Raw genomic sequence first — 15442 nt, 5'->3', positions numbered from 1 at the left:
ACTCCCCTAAATGTTCAAAACACATGTGAAGCACCAGGTGCTAGCAGCAAACATGTGTGTTATGTGTTCCTTTCTAACAGATCAAGTCAGATAACGTTCCACACACGATAAAGGCTGGCACGGGAGGTTTTGTTGGCTTGTATGTGATTGACAGGTTTGACTATTGGGTGGGGTTTGGTGTTTGAAACGTAAATAAAAACACAATCGCAGCTGACAATTATAGATTTGATCTTACTTCAGCAGTCCTAGAATTTAACTCACCAAACAAGTGCTTTATTTAGGTTTGGCTGTTGACATGAGAAACACAATGTTCTTGACCAGAACTTTTTTTAGTTTTCACCATTTTCTTGAAACTCAGTCAACATTTTGACTTTCTTTTCTATCATTATTTGCTTCTCTATTGTTAATCTTCAATCTTTATTATTAGTTATTTGGTTATCATACCAAACAGATTCATCTGCTTGGAACTGATTCACTGCCCAAATTTAAGGGCCAATGAAATTTGATCAATTGATATTGCAATTATCTGACATGATTTTGGACATGATGCAGTGACCGGCATCACGATTCCTGGATTGATAGATACTTTATTGATCCCCCTGAGGAGAAATTAATTTTTCCAGCAAAAGAATAATACAATAACATATTTAATTTAACAATAATCTAAAAATTAACAAGATGAAAAAACATCAATTTTAACATTAAATCCTATAGATGTCTTCTAACAGCAGGCCTGTGAACACCACACTTTCAGGATGCAAGAGTGTGTTCAGTGCTCAATGGGACCAAAGAGAAAGTCAACTGGAGCCGCACTTGACTCTCAAGTGAGCGTCTTTGTTTCACTTCACTACGTGTTAGTCACGACTGTTATTCCGACGTTTCCACTGCAGCTGGGCGTCAGGTCTCCCTCACACTTCCACATCTGGATGAACACTGACTGCATTGACTCTGGGGCTCGATAAAAAACTCACTTGCCGCCTGTTATTGGACATGCGTTCATTGATTTGGCCGGGGGCACTTGTGTGCCGTCGGCTCCGCTGTGAAAGTTTACAATAGCGGCCTTTATATCGCAGCGTGCCGACACAATGCCCGACATTGAAATGAGTTGCTCCCGTTTCAGCCGTAACCTTGGAGGGTGGAGACTCCACTTCCTCTTCAGAGAGGTGTATGCGAGTGTCTGTGTGTGTGTAGCTGAGCTTCCCATACTCTCCTAAATCTGCTTCACTGAGCAAGTGCAAGTTGGGGGTTTCAGCTCGAGACCCCCTCCAGAAACTGGTGACACAGCAAAACAAGCGGACCCACTTTTAGCTGAAATCTGGTAACGCTCGGGTGGGAAGCCCACCCAGGCTGTCTCAGACGCACAATAGGGAAAAAGCTCACGGATTCTGGTGGATGTGGAGAAGCAGAGAATTAAACCCAGCTGCGGGGTCCAAATATGATCCCAGAAGAGAACAGGCATGTGTTGTTTACGGTCTCCAAGGAAACAGCGTTATCAGAGAGACTTGTCAGCTGGTAAGCAGGTCCTGACTTCCACAGGGACTTAGGAGGGTTGGTGTGTGTTTCAACTATGAACCAGGTCTACCATGGAGAGGTATAGTTCATGAAGACTGTAAAAAAAACTGTAGACAACATCCACTAGACTCTCAACGAGTAGCTGTACTCCATGAATCTGCTGGTTTACTGAGCAGGTCAAAACATGAAGACTAAAGAGAGTTTATGTTGTAGCTAACCATGCCTCTTAACAAGAGTTTGGATCTTAGCTAAGAAAAAGTTTTAAGCTTTTACATTAGTAATCTCAATCTTTTATCTTTTTTCGAACAATTGTGTGCCATTTGATACATCACGGTGTGGCTGGTTCACATAACCTTTTAGCAGGAAGAGAGCCGGCTGATTTATGACTTTGATATGACTTTCATAAACACAATGCTTAAATTATAAAACACTACACAGAGAACATGCACTTCTACTTGCCATGCACACCACTGATCTTAAAAATGTTACCAAAAAATGTTCAAACGTTTCTGTATTAAGGAGTCACACCTAATTCACACAACAACGATAAGAGAAAATAACCAGTAGGCCAGGAGTTTCCCAGGTTCTTGTAAGTAAGTAAGTAAGTAATTAGTATTTATAGAGCGCTTTAGACCAGGGTCACAAGGTGCTTAAACAATCAAAAGATACCCAATAAAATAAATACTTAGAAGGTCAAGACAAGTCTCTCCTGTTTGTGACTTCAACATCCATGTGGATTTTGTCTAACCAAGGGTTCAGTTTTAAATTTTATCTAAGCTGACCCAGTACTACAGAGCAGACGCACTCTTACAAGAGGTCTGTCAAAGAAGGTGCCAGAGCTAAATGTAAGGAAGTCATTTGCTCAGTTCCCAGTACAATCCTTAGTTTAAATATTTTAGGAGCCTTGTGCACTAACCATATTCCCCATGACATTGATAACATTGATGACAGAATTAATGACTCTGAACTGAATTGACCTTTCAGCTCAAAAGACTGTAAATACAAGAATAACCCCTGAGTTATCTATTATAACCTCAGGTTCTGCGAGTTGGTGCGAAGCCCTCCAACGGCTTCGCTATGGGTTTACCCCGAGGCACCGCCTCGTCTCTGAGAAAGCTTAATGAACTCGCCACCCAGCAGGGGGCAGTACCTTCCTATAAAGGCGGGCAGCACCCGCCGCACTTTCTCCAACTGAAAACTCAGCGAGAAGGGCGGCCGCTGGGCGACGAGGTTGGAGGGCTTCGCACCAACTCGCAGAACCTGAGGTTATAATAGATAACTCAGGGGTTCTGCTTCATTGGTGCTCCGCCCTCCAACGGCTTCGCTATGGGTTTACCCAAAAGGCGAAGCCTGACGGGATAAATGTACCCCCAGCTGGACGCCTGCTCCTGGAGCAGCATCACTAGGGCCCCGCCGGCCCAGGGCCCAAACCCACTTGAGCCGTGGGCCCTGAGGGGGGCACAACAGCGCTCAAGACAGTATGAGCTACTGATCCCGCCGTTACGTCGAGGAGATAGGCCTTAGCGAAGGTAGACGTGGACGCCCAAGAGGCAGCAGAGCAGATATCCTCTGCTGCCACACCCCGCAAAAGAGCCACTGAGGCTGCCACGCCACGGGTGGAATGTGCCCTCAGACCGCTAGGAGCGGATCCACCCGCTGCTCGGTAGGCACGGATAATGGCCGATCTCACCCAATGAGAGAACCTCTGGGGGGAGAGCGCCTCTCCCCGCCGGCATCTACCGTGGCAGACAAAAAGGGCATCAGAGCGCCTAAACTCGGCCACCCGCCGCAAGTAACAGGCCAACGCCCTCACTGGACACAACAGGTGGAGACGCTCCTGACCCGGGTCCGAGTGAGGCGGCGGGTGAAAGGCCCGCAGCGTGAAGGTCGTCGCCCGGAACAAGGAACTCAGAATCTTCGGGCGGAACGCTGGGTTAGGACGCAAAGACACCGAAGACTCCTCGACGCCAAAGGAAAGACACTCAGGGCTAATGGAGAGGGCACAAAGCTCACTTGCTCTCTTCGTGGTTGTTAGTGCCAGAAGGAGCGATACCTTGAAAGACAAGATATCCAATGGGACTTGGTCAAGAGGCTCGAAGGTCGGCCCTGTGAGAGAGTCCAGTACCAACTGGAGATCCCACTGAGGGCTGGAAGGCCTTGCAGGAGGTCGAAGCCTGCAGGCACCCCGCAGGAAACGCGCCACCAAAGGGTGGGCGCGAACCGAAGCACCCTCAAAACCGACGTGCCTCGTCGCTATGGCTGATGCGAACACTCTCAGTGTCGCCACAGTCCGCCCGTTATCCAGCAAATGTTGCAGGAAAGACAGGATAGCGGAGACCAAACAAGAGCTGGGGTCCAAGGACCTGTCTGAACACCAGCGGGAGAATATCCCCCACTTTGAGGCATAAAGCCTACGTGTTGAAGGGGCCCGGGCGTTCTCCAGCGTGTGGAGAACGTCCGGGTCCAGGGTCCCGATCAGCTCGTCCCGTGCAGGAGCCACACCTTGAGAGGCCGGCCCAGCACCGGGGGCGCCGTCAGTGTCCCCCCCGCCTGACACAGGGCAGCGGGGCCCCAAGGGATGGCCCACGGGGCCCCGACCGCCATGCGCACCAGCTCTGGGAACCAGAGCGCCCCCGGGGAGTCTGGTGCCACTAGAATTAACCTCAGCCCCCCCCGCCTCGTCCTCCGAATCAGGGGGAGAAGGAGCCGCGGAGGAGGGAAGGCGAACAGCAGACCGACCGGCCACCTCGAATGGGCTAAAGCGTCCACGCCTAGTGGGGGGCGGTCCGAAGCCCTGAGGGAGAACCAAAGAGGGCATTTGAAGTTCTCCTTGCTGGCGAAGAGGTCTGCAACCGGGTGACCGAATCGAGACCAGATCTCGCTTGCCACTGCCTCGGACAGACCCCATTCGTCCTGGACGGCCCCCCTCGACAGTCTGTCCGCTACTGCATTCAGCTCGCCCGGGACGTGCTGGGCTCTGAGCGAAAGCAGGTGACAGTCCGCCCACAGCCAAATCTTCCTTGCCACACACAGAAGGGCTGGGGATCTGACTCCACCTTGGCGATTTACGTACGCCACGGCGGTGGAGCTGTCTGAAAAAACTAGGACGTTGGACTGTGACAGTTGGGGAGAGAGGTGAAGCAGGACATTGTGAATCGCCTTCAGCTCTAGCCAGTTTATGTGTCTGAGCACCGGACTGCTCCAGACCCCACTGGCATAGGCCTGACCCGAGGTGCCTCCCCAACCTGTCAGGGAAGCGTCTGTGAACACTTGAGTGTAACGAAGGACGCAACCCAATGGAACTCTCCGCCTGAGGTTGGCGTGAGAGTTCCAGAACTGGATGTCCTGCAAAACCCGAGCGGGAAGGCGCACTTTCCGACCTCTTTCCCGCTTGAGGTCTAGCTTGAGACGACCAAACCATCTCTGAAGCTCCCTCATGTGCAGCAAGCCCAGCCGAACAACCGTGTGGGCTGCCGCCATGAGCCCCAGGAGGGACATAACAGTGCCTGCTGTTGTCACGTGACACCGAGCTTCCAGCAACTGTGTTGTCAGTCGGAGAATGGGCTGGATACGCACGTCCGGGAGGCGCGCGTATCCTTCCTCCGAGTTCAACAGTACCCCCAGGTAAACTAACTGTTGAACTGGAGTCAGAGCGCTCTTGCTGAGGTTCACTGTGAACCCCAGGGTGGCAATATGGCTCAACACCTTCTGTGTGTGAGCGTAACTTTCTGCCTCTGACCTGGCAAGGATCAACCAGTCGTCCAGATAGGTCAAGATCCTTACCCCACTCACTCTCAAAGGCTCCACTGCCGCTTCCACACACTTGGTGAAGGTCCTGGGTGCCAGAGAGTAGCCGAACGGAAGTCGAGTGTACTGAAACACCCGACCCTCGAGGGCGAAACGCAAGTACTTTCGATGTCTCTTGACTATCGGTATGTGAAAGTACGCGTCGGTCAGGTCGATAGATGTCATCCAATCTCCTGGACATACACCTGAAAGCAGTTTCTTGACCGTCAACATGCGAAACGGGCGGGTAGCTATGAACTTGTTCAAATAGCTGAGGTCCAGAATGGGCCTCCAACCCCCGGTCTTCTTCGCCACGAGGAAGTACCGGGAGTAAAACCCTGACATCATCTCGGCTGCAGGGACCAGTTCTACGACCTCCTTCTGCAGCAGAGTAGACACCTCGTTTCTCAGACAGGATAGTTTCTCCTGCTCCACCATACGCGTCCAGAGAATCCCTGAAAAACGCGGGGGTTGACGGGCAAACTGTAGCGCATAGCCCCGCCTGATTACTCCCCCCAGCCAAGTGGGTCCTAGAAGTAAAACCAGGCGACTCCAAGCCGAATAATGTTCTGTCAGAACCGCAGCCCTGGCGAACCTTGGGTAGTCCTCCGGCCCGCCCCCCATGGACGGGCCGTAGACGAAAGGGCATCACACAAGCCGCGTCTCTATCTCTTGAATCCACAGAGCATGTACTCGAGTTGGATTCACTAGAACCCCCACTCTCATACATAAAAGCCGGCTCTGTGGGAGAAGCGCGCAAGTGCGCGTGAGACACCTCAGATGCGCGTCGTGCGTGTTTCCTTCCCCCCCCGGAAGTCTTCCCAACTCCCTGAGCACTTCTTAGTGTCACCGGAGCTGACAAAACCCGCGATGTGGAGGAATGTGCTGGAGAATTAACCCGGAGCTGAAGTGAGTTAGGTCGCGCGCGCGTCGGCACCGCATCACTCACCCGGTCCCGTACATTCTCCAGCCCCGCTGGCGGTCCCGATCTGTTCGTCACTCGTGAGATCCGACCGCCACGCACCTCTCCAGTTGATCGACCAGACGGGACGGAAGTTCCTCGCCCTCGCCTGGTCTCAGAACGGCGAAAAAACTCGCGCGTAAAAACACCAGGTTGCGTCAGTTCCATGGCGCTTCTCCGCCGCCAAACGTGACGTCCTCCACGGTGCCAGTGTTTGTAGACAGCGCTGTGGGGGAAGGAACAACCTCCGGTTAACATAGACATGTCCGGACAAGTTCCACTCACCTCATCAGCTGTCACGCTCTGTCGGGCACGAGCGCTGGTCGACGCGGAAGTAAACACAGCTGATTCAGCCGGTCTCGCGGACCTCTGCTCGTCTGTAAACAAAACACATGTGGTTGGAGTCTGCCCCTCATTCGTGTGGACAGACTCCGTTATTGCAGTCTCGGTATGACCCGGACGAAGGGGTTTAAAACCTCCTTCGGACTGTGTTATGAGAGGAAAATCACGCCGTCTATGACCGGCGGAGCATGTTAGCTTAGCATTAGCGGCGAAAGTTTCTAATGACGCCTGTGAATACGTCACACTCACAGGCGGAAACACATGCACGCTACCAACCTCTCTCTCATAACGAACCACAGAAACGTCATACGTTCTTTTGTTTTTATTTACGTAAAGCCCTTTGAAAGAGTAAGGGGGAGGAGGGCTCCCCCGAGACGAAGCCTCGACGCCCCTGCGTCCTCGCCGCTGCGGGTCCCTCCTCCGCTGGCTCCGCTGCGGCTGCTGGCTCCGCTGCTGGCTCCTCGGCTCCTGCTGCGGAACCCGGCGACGCTCGCTCGTCGCCTGCCGCGGCTGTTGCCGTTGCTGCTGGTGCTGCTGGGGCGGCTGGCTCTGGTGACGCTTCCCCCCCGCACCAGCTGATGGGGCCGACGAACGGGCTCTCCGTCTCCGAGCGCCGGACCCCCGTCGCGCCTCGTCCTCACGCCCATGCAGGTGATGGCGGAGCTGCGCCGACTCCTGCTGCGCTGCCTCCTGCCGGGCCACGACGTTCCGGAGCTCCGGACCGAACAGCGAATCCTCCGTAATTGGTCCGTCCAGGAGGAGCCTCCGGTCTCTCTCCGGCAGCGCTGTGGCCAGGTCTAGCCACAGGTGCCGGTGGCCCAGCTGTCCAGCGTCGCGTAGACCTCCTCCCAGGATCGCGTACGCCTGCGACATCCGGAGGAGCGCAGCCACCGAGTCCTTGACTTCCTCCAACTCCGAAGGTCCAAGGTCGTCTCGGTCCACGGTGAGCCTGTCGAGCGCACCGCACAGGAGAGCCATGTTGTTCGCGAGGGAGACCACCTGCGTCCCCCCCTTGTAGGATCGGTTGAACAACATTGCCGTCAACCTGTCTTCAGCTCTAGGCAGAGCTACAGGGCGGCCTGGCCACAGTCGAGCCCCCGGGTCGAGGGCGGCACGTACCGCATCCGAGGGTTCCGGGACACCGCGCCGCCAGTCCACCCCGTCCACACGGCAATAGGGTCCGTAGGATCCTACGGGAGGCCCTGAAGCCATGGGAGAGGCAGACCCTCGCCGCGCGTAGCCCCAGATTTCGTCCAGCTTAGGACAAATAACCCCCGGAACAGCAGGCCTGCGCGCTTCGTTCCGCCCGACCTTCACTCCGCATGTAAACGGTGGTGGCGCGAGTGGAGGCACGGGGGGGAGCTCGACCTCCATGCGGTTCGCCGCGGCGGTGAATATGCGCGGCAGGGCGTCAAGCGGGTAGCGAGGAGCCGGCCCGGCTCCCCCGACCGCTTCGACGTCCCCCGGCTCGGAACCGAACAGGGTGCTCGGATCCGCCTCATAACACCGCCGGTCGTCCTCCTCGTCGTAGTCGGCCCACGACCTGGCTGGAGGACGCGGCGTGCGCCGACGGGCCTCGTATGCTCCCCGTCTCTTCCGGACCTCCTCGGGAAGCATACGGCAGGCCCCACAATCCGCAACCGCGTGATCTGGGCCTAGACAAACGAAGCAGAGCACATGTGTGTCCCCCCTCCCCAGGGGGGTGTCACACGTTAAACACACAGACACGTCTACGTCCACGCTCATGCTTACGTCCGCCATGCTGTAACCAGGAGCTTTCTCGCTGAGTTGAAAATGGAGAAAGTGCGGCGGGTGCTGCCCGCCTTTATAGGAAGGTACTGCCCCCTGCTGGGTGGCGAGTTCATTAAGCTTTCTCAGAGACGAGGCGGTGCCTCGGGGTAAACCCATAGCGAAGCCGTTGGAGGGCGGAGCACCAATGAAGCAGAACCCCTGTTTCTAATTTAACTCAGTGGTCAGGCTGACACAGAGCCATAACTCAAATGAGAAGTCCACAGCAGCAGTGATTTCATTCCGTCTTTAATAAAAAAAAATCATAACCATTAAAAAAAAAAAAAACATTCTCTTTTCCTCCCTGCTATTGCTTATTTGGGCTTGCTTCCTTTGGTTTTCTTCTCTTATATACTATATTGGTATTTTAACTGTCTTTGGATAACTATTTTTATTATTTATTATTTACAATTAAGTAACAGTCATCTCAGTTAAAATACGTGGTCATTGTTCTGATTGGTCGGAATTCTGCCGGCAATTATTCCTAGTTGATTTTAAACAGAGTTTAAAGAGTTTTGTTCAATATTTTCATTTTTTATTTAAAAGTTATTTCCCTAGAAAGTATTTTAAACTTGTAATGATGTGAAATTGAAACCTATACAACATTACAGGAACATGCTTTTTGTTTGTTAAATCATAAGGTAATATCTATAATATGATTAAATTACTTTTACTGTGCAGTCATATGCACTATGTGGGTCCAATGAAGTCTCCCAGAGTATGGAATCCTCCAGCTTTGTCGCTCAGTCTACAAATATACGAGTAGCGAGAGCAAAAGTCATTACTTGTGGATATGGCGTCAGTTTCTGAACTGTAAGGAAGGAAAGTGCGAGGAAGGAGGATCATGTGTGTGTTTATATATGGAAGACTGAACGTATGTAACTGATCACTCCCCCCCACAAGAGACCACCAGAGGAGTTAAAAAACACACCAGATGAGACTTACGTATAAAGGCACCTTTCTTCTGTCGGTCTCCATGTTGTCCCCATCTACTGCTGTCCAGGACTCGGGCAGTCACTGCAGAGGCACAACAAGTGAATAAAGTCTTAGAAGTGTCACAATATTAATTCAACTCATATTCATGATATGTGCTGGGGACAACTGCAAGCATAATAATGTCTAGACTTCCATCTCCTCCAGCTCTTCTGGGGGAAGATGTTTGTGTAGCAACAGAGTGGTTCTACTTTGAATCTCCCCTGTATGATGGAGCTTCTATCTGAAAAGAGTCCAGACACCTGCAGAGGAAACTCTTCTATGTGTGATCTTTCAGAAGTACAAACCCACCAGTCAATGGAGAGGTTTGTCTTTTTGGCTTAGCTTTTATTTCTGTCCTCATGACTGAAGACGTTGCACTACTTCCTAAACTTTTGACTTTCCTCATGACCTTACGAGCGCTAGTCATACATTTCTGCAGACAGCAAGTAAAAGTGTACTCCTGTTAAAAAGTTGTAATATATTTTTAAAAAGGCCGTGCATTCTCAGCTGAATCTTTCTGAGATCTTAGAGCTTGACAAGACAAAAGCCTTTAATGATCACCTGCGCTCACGAAAGCTGAATCTCTGCTCTTCATTGGCTTCAGTGGGGGAGGAAACAATCACAGGCAAACATTTGATGTGATGTGACTTAACTCTCAGAGTTTTAACATTCACTGAATATTTCTCAGAATCTTTGTAAAGTGTGAAATACCGATGCACAGCATGTCAGGCGACAAGTCACTGATCTGCACCAACAGAGGCACAATAGAATCATTGAGTTAGTTTTAGTAAGATTCTTCCATCGGAGGACAGAAGAAGTAGAGTTACCTCTAGAGTCATTGATCTGTTGAATTAAGGATCTCACAAAAGTGAGTTTATGTGGTTTTAGTTGCTAGACAGTTAATGAAACATACTCATTTAATCACCAAATAAATCACAGTGACTAAAGCTGGGTTACACTTGTCATTGACCTCTAGCGCGATCTTATTTATGTCCGTTAAACATCTAGACAAGATGTCATTTCTTGGAAGAGTAGTGGTTCTACTTTAAGTGTCATAACCCTCAAGGTTCACCATCCTTTTAACTATATTGTAAAGTGAAGAACACTTTACTCAGAGTACTATAATTATTATAATTACCTATATTTTATTACTATAATTATTATAATGTGCTAGTTTCTAACGGTGAGGTGAAATTAACTACCCTGTAGCACTTCGACAGAGAAGTAAATTATACAAAATATTTGTTTATTTAAAGATTAGAACCAAGATTATGTCGATCTACAATGAAGTAACAAACAGAAATCTCTCAATTTCATGACGGGAAAGACAGGAGATAATAACGGCCTAGAAAATCCCCAAGACCGTGTGAAATTGGGCTAGGGGTAAGTTGTTGTAAAATTAACCCTTGTGTTATTTTGGATACCAAAAACACATTTGTTGGTCTTCGGGTCACCCATAGTTTAAACGGGGGAAGTTTTTATTCGTAATAATAATTGTATGTTCAACATTAAAGATGATCAGCCCTGGTCAAAGGCACAGCATCATTTTATAGATTAGTACTGGAAGAGATAAGACAATCTGACGTTAGCTATGCTTGGGTCAGCATTATGTGTCTATCCAACTGAAATGTGGCAAAGTTCTGTAGAATGACCCACTGGTGTTCTACAAGTCTTTATAAATGTGGTCCAAGGCTACATAATTCCAAAAAGTTGAAATAAGGTTCTTCTGTTCTCTCTCCGGAACAATTTAGTAGCTGGAACCATTTAAAGGTCTGACTGAGGCGGTTCAGACGGACGTGGAACATTTCAGGAAGCATCAATCAGTCCTTGGCAGAGCTGCATTAAGCGTTCTATTTGGCCATTATATAACCAAGTCAGGAAATCAGTACGTAGGAGAAGTAAAGGGGTTGGACACAGCTGCCTGTAACGTGAGTTCAAGTTGTTACAGAGTGAGAAAGGTGGACCATGAAAGGGTTAAACGTGTTGGTCAAAATCTGGGGGGAACAAAGTTACAACTGTTGGTAAGTGAGTAAGTACAATGATCTTGGAGGGACATTTAAGTAAGAAAGTAAGTAAGTAATTTGTATTTATATAGCGCTTTTCCAGATTATGGTCACAAAGCGATTAAATGATCAAAACAATATTCAATAAAGTATATACTTTAAAGGTCAAGAACATTTAATTTAATTTAACAACATATTAAGCAAACAGACAGTTGTTAAAAAATACATTTTCTAAAAAAGAATAATAAAGATAAAGGAAGATTAAACACAAAACAACATTAAATATTAAGATGTGAATAAAATGAGTGAAAAAAAATTGCAATCTTGAAATCACAGGAACTTTTCTAAATTGTTAGGGGCCAGGCGGCATGGAAACCCCAGGTCTGTTCTTGATGCTCCAGCTTTCTGAGATATTCCACCAGCTGGAAAATAAGCTAGGTCATCCAGGAGAGACTCAAAGTTCTGCTCCTTCACATCCATAGAATGAAGGCATCTATAGAATCTTTTTGGGATGTCTCCTGGACTAACCATGTGTTCAACTGGGAGGAGGCCTCGGGCAGATCCAGGACATATTGGGGAGATGGTGTCTTTCAGTTGAGCTGGTGAATACTTTGCTGAGATGAAAGTCTGGGCTCCTTTACACTGGCTGCTGATCATGCGCCTTATTAAGGATAAGCGGAAGAAAAAAAGGAAGGATCCCTATTGGACATCGACGTGGTCTGGGCCTCTCTCCTCACTAATCCTCCTCAGCCACCAGAGCCAATCGACCCCATGGATAAGATTTTACATGTGAGAGTAAACACTGTCCTACATTTACAGGTTGCGCCCCAGTACGTCAACAAATGTGAATATTCCGGAATGCCGGTGTTTACACGAGACTAATGTTCATAATCTGTTTCACAGGTCGACCAGATCAATCTCAATTTGGAGCTTTGGGAGATCAGAAGCAGCAGTGATCTGATCAAGGTCGCATCTGAGGCCCGTGGCTTTAGAGCTCTGCTTAAAATGTGAGGTTTTTGAGGAGCTCTGAGTCGCCTTTGTGTCGTCTCCGATGCCAAACTTGAGGTGAGAGAGAACCTGACCCAGCTGGTGGCCACGACTGTGGACAAAAGCGTGAGAATGGGAGATTAAGCGGCACCAGGGACTGCTGTCAGAAAGCATTTGGGAAGCCAATTTGACTAATTTACATGTGACGCTGTGGTTCAAGACACCAGCCAGTCATGAAGTGGACTGGTCAGGATTGCAAATAGCTTGATCATCGTCACATCGATTTATGAGTGCAGAAAGTTGATGCAAACATTAAGTCATTACTTTATAAAGTTCACTCCTGTCTGAAATCTGGGTGAATTAAAGGTTACGAGAGCGAAGCCCATTCTAATGTAATAATGGTCTTCACACATCTTCCAGCCAGCTGTAAACATCCTGCTTTGTTCATACAACGAGTCCCTTGGAGGCGGAGACTGATGATGCGCGATGACAAACCTTGGTCCCAGAGTGGACGTGGTTATATATATATTTTTTATCCCCACAAAAACTAAAAAGTTTTCAGTGGGTCAGGGTTTAAGTGCTTTTAATGTAAGTATTTAATTTAAAAGAAAGTTCTGCAGGAACCAAGTTCTTACACAGTCACCCTAAAATAACATGATTTACTTGTTCTTTTGAAAGTAAGATTGACTATGACAAGCTAACAGTAAGTAAGTAAGTTAGCTTTATTTGCAAAGCGCGTTTCACAGACCAGTGATGTATATGAAGGTTTAAATGAAATTATAAACTCTATAGTCAATAACCGTGCTGTCATTCAGAGGTACAATTTTAGTTTGAAAAAAAAAACGACAGCAGGGTCGCAAAAAAGTACATTTTATTTTAATGAATTTGTTTCTGACTTATTTTGCTGGTGACCTTAACCAATTTACTGTGACTGCCCTTCAAGGTAACACAATTGAAATATCAACAGTTTCATAAAACGCTTAAACGGTTTGCTAAAAAGAACAGTTTAAGCTTCACTTGACCAGTTTTAAACCCGTGGGGGTTGCTGTGGAAGGTTAATATTAAAAAACGGTCATCCAACTGTGGTGAACAAGTAAACATTAACTTTTTAATTAAACCCTTCAAAGAACTTCCAAGTCGCATAAACATATAAAAAATAAAAACGAATCCAAACAACAACTTCACCAAACATTTCTAAAAAGAAAAAGACAACAATTGAAGTGAAAAGAGCGATGAACGATGTTCACTGAACGCATCACAGCAGACTCACGCAAACAACAACTAAACATACATTATACGATCATATACAAGTATCACAGTTGAGAACTTATATATTTTAATACACAGTCCGGTTAGCTTAAGTTACATTTAAGCTAGTTTGCGAGAGGAAAAGAAGCGTTACCTGAGGTCGTCTCCCTGCTCTACAAAGTGGCGTCAAAATAAGTATCAGACGACAAAACTTTTAACAGCTAGAGTCGGAAAGGGAGGCCGGTAAAATCCACAGAAAATCCAGTCATGTCCGTCCTCCAGCTGCAGGACAGTTTGTTTGCAGGTGTAGCTGGAGTCGATGCTCCTGGAGCGGCCAGCCTCCTGCGGCCACGCCCCCTCCCACCGTGGACAACACTCTTTCAGCACACACGCATGCGCACTCCCGAAGGCCGAACCGGTGGTTTAGCTGAGAAACTAAAGCCACAATGTTTATTTATATTTCAATCGTTAAACATGTTACTGAACAAGGTGTCAAGTCTTCTTCCAAAACAAGCCATTTTCCACTTATCATCCTCAGATCACACCTTCATTCAAGTAAAAAAGTCATTGTCATTGGTTGTCTTATTATTATTATTATTATTATTATTAAGTACTATGTTTAACTTTGCATAAATTAATACTACATTTAAAATTGAAAGTTGTATTAGCATAATATATTGTGTAACCTTGCGTCTGTAAACTACATAATATTAGTTTTACTATTCAATAAAAACGTAATATTATATATATATATATGTTGTGATCCTTAAGGTCTCGATTGTTCAGTTTGAGGAAAATAAATCCCCACAAAGCATCTACTTGCAGGAAATGAGAGACCTTCCCACCCTTCCTGCTCATCACTGCCTGACATGAGAGCAGATAAAGCAGCAGGAATCGGGTTCTCGTGGGTCAACAAGTTCATTTACGTGAGTGAAAATGTTAAATTATAAAGATTGAAAGAGTCTCATGTGATTTATGAAACAAAGATTGGGCCCAATAGTGCTTGAGGAGAGTGTCCTCTGCTGGCAGGGAATATACACTATGGGCAAAGGGCAAATTTGACGTTTTAAACCTAATAGAGTAGTTCATTTTTATAGTTGGAGATTTGTTTCTGTATACGTTAATCAAAGAAAGTTGCTTCAAGAAAAATCAAGAATAAAATCCTTTGTATTGTAATGTATTTGAGCAACTTTTTGGGAGACAAATGATCATAACAGGGCCAAAACACAAAAAGAGATCACTTGTCTTAAATCAAAGAAAACTATTAAATAAATTAAATTAAATGTTAAAAAAAAAAAAAAAATCTATTTAAAGTAAAATATATATATATTTAGCACAACTTTTTTTTTTTTTTAAATCTACCCCTATTCAAATCTTCGTGCATAGTATAGTTAAGTAATATAAGGTGCATCTAGCTGTAAGTGTATGGTATGTTTGGTGTTATTTTCGTTATTTTCATTTTAGCAACAAAGGAATTCACTAATATTTTACACTATAAGCCGTGTATTATCATTCTTAATAGTCACGGCAAACATAAATACAGCTTTTATTGTAATATCACAATCTTTCAATTTAATTCGAACGTCCAACAATAGCAAATCAGAAATTTAAAAATGTTTTAATTAAATAATACAAAAATCGCAAAATAATCATGAATATATTTGAATAAATCAGAAATCCTTTCGAAGATTCACCAATTGTGTTTTTACTCTAATATGTTTGGTTTTCGATCAATATTATTGAATTAAAACATAAAATAAAATGAAATTCAAATTTATTTTTGGCCGGAACTAAAGTTGCGGGCGTATATCACAGACGCACAGATCTTGGCTGTGATTGC

At 46.8% G+C, this 15442-nt stretch overlaps 1 protein-coding gene across 3 annotated transcripts in view; it reads right to left on the bottom strand.

Moving 5' to 3' along the window:
• The window catches only part of arhgef28a (Rho guanine nucleotide exchange factor 28a), a 53477-nt gene extending 39577 nt beyond the window's left edge, over positions 1–13900 (bottom strand). For 2 of the 3 annotated variants that reach the window (XM_087791978.1, XM_087791979.1), the window contains exon 1: positions 6248–8354. In XM_087791978.1, the coding sequence (XP_087648104.1) occupies positions 6248–8347 (2100 nt within the window). In that variant the 5' untranslated portion in view covers positions 8348–8354. Of the gene's footprint in view, positions 1–6247; positions 8355–9334; positions 9407–13756 lie in introns of those variants that run through there. The other variant, XM_087791980.1, reaches the window with a different exon arrangement.
• Between the last annotated feature and the right edge of the window lie 1542 nt (positions 13901–15442).

This window comes from Callionymus lyra, chromosome 5 (assembly GCF_982586985.1).
Source record: "Callionymus lyra chromosome 5, fCalLyr1.hap1.1, whole genome shotgun sequence".
NCBI lineage: Eukaryota > Metazoa > Chordata > Actinopteri > Syngnathiformes > Callionymidae > Callionymus > Callionymus lyra.
This window is presented reverse-complemented; position numbering and strand designations above follow the sequence as displayed.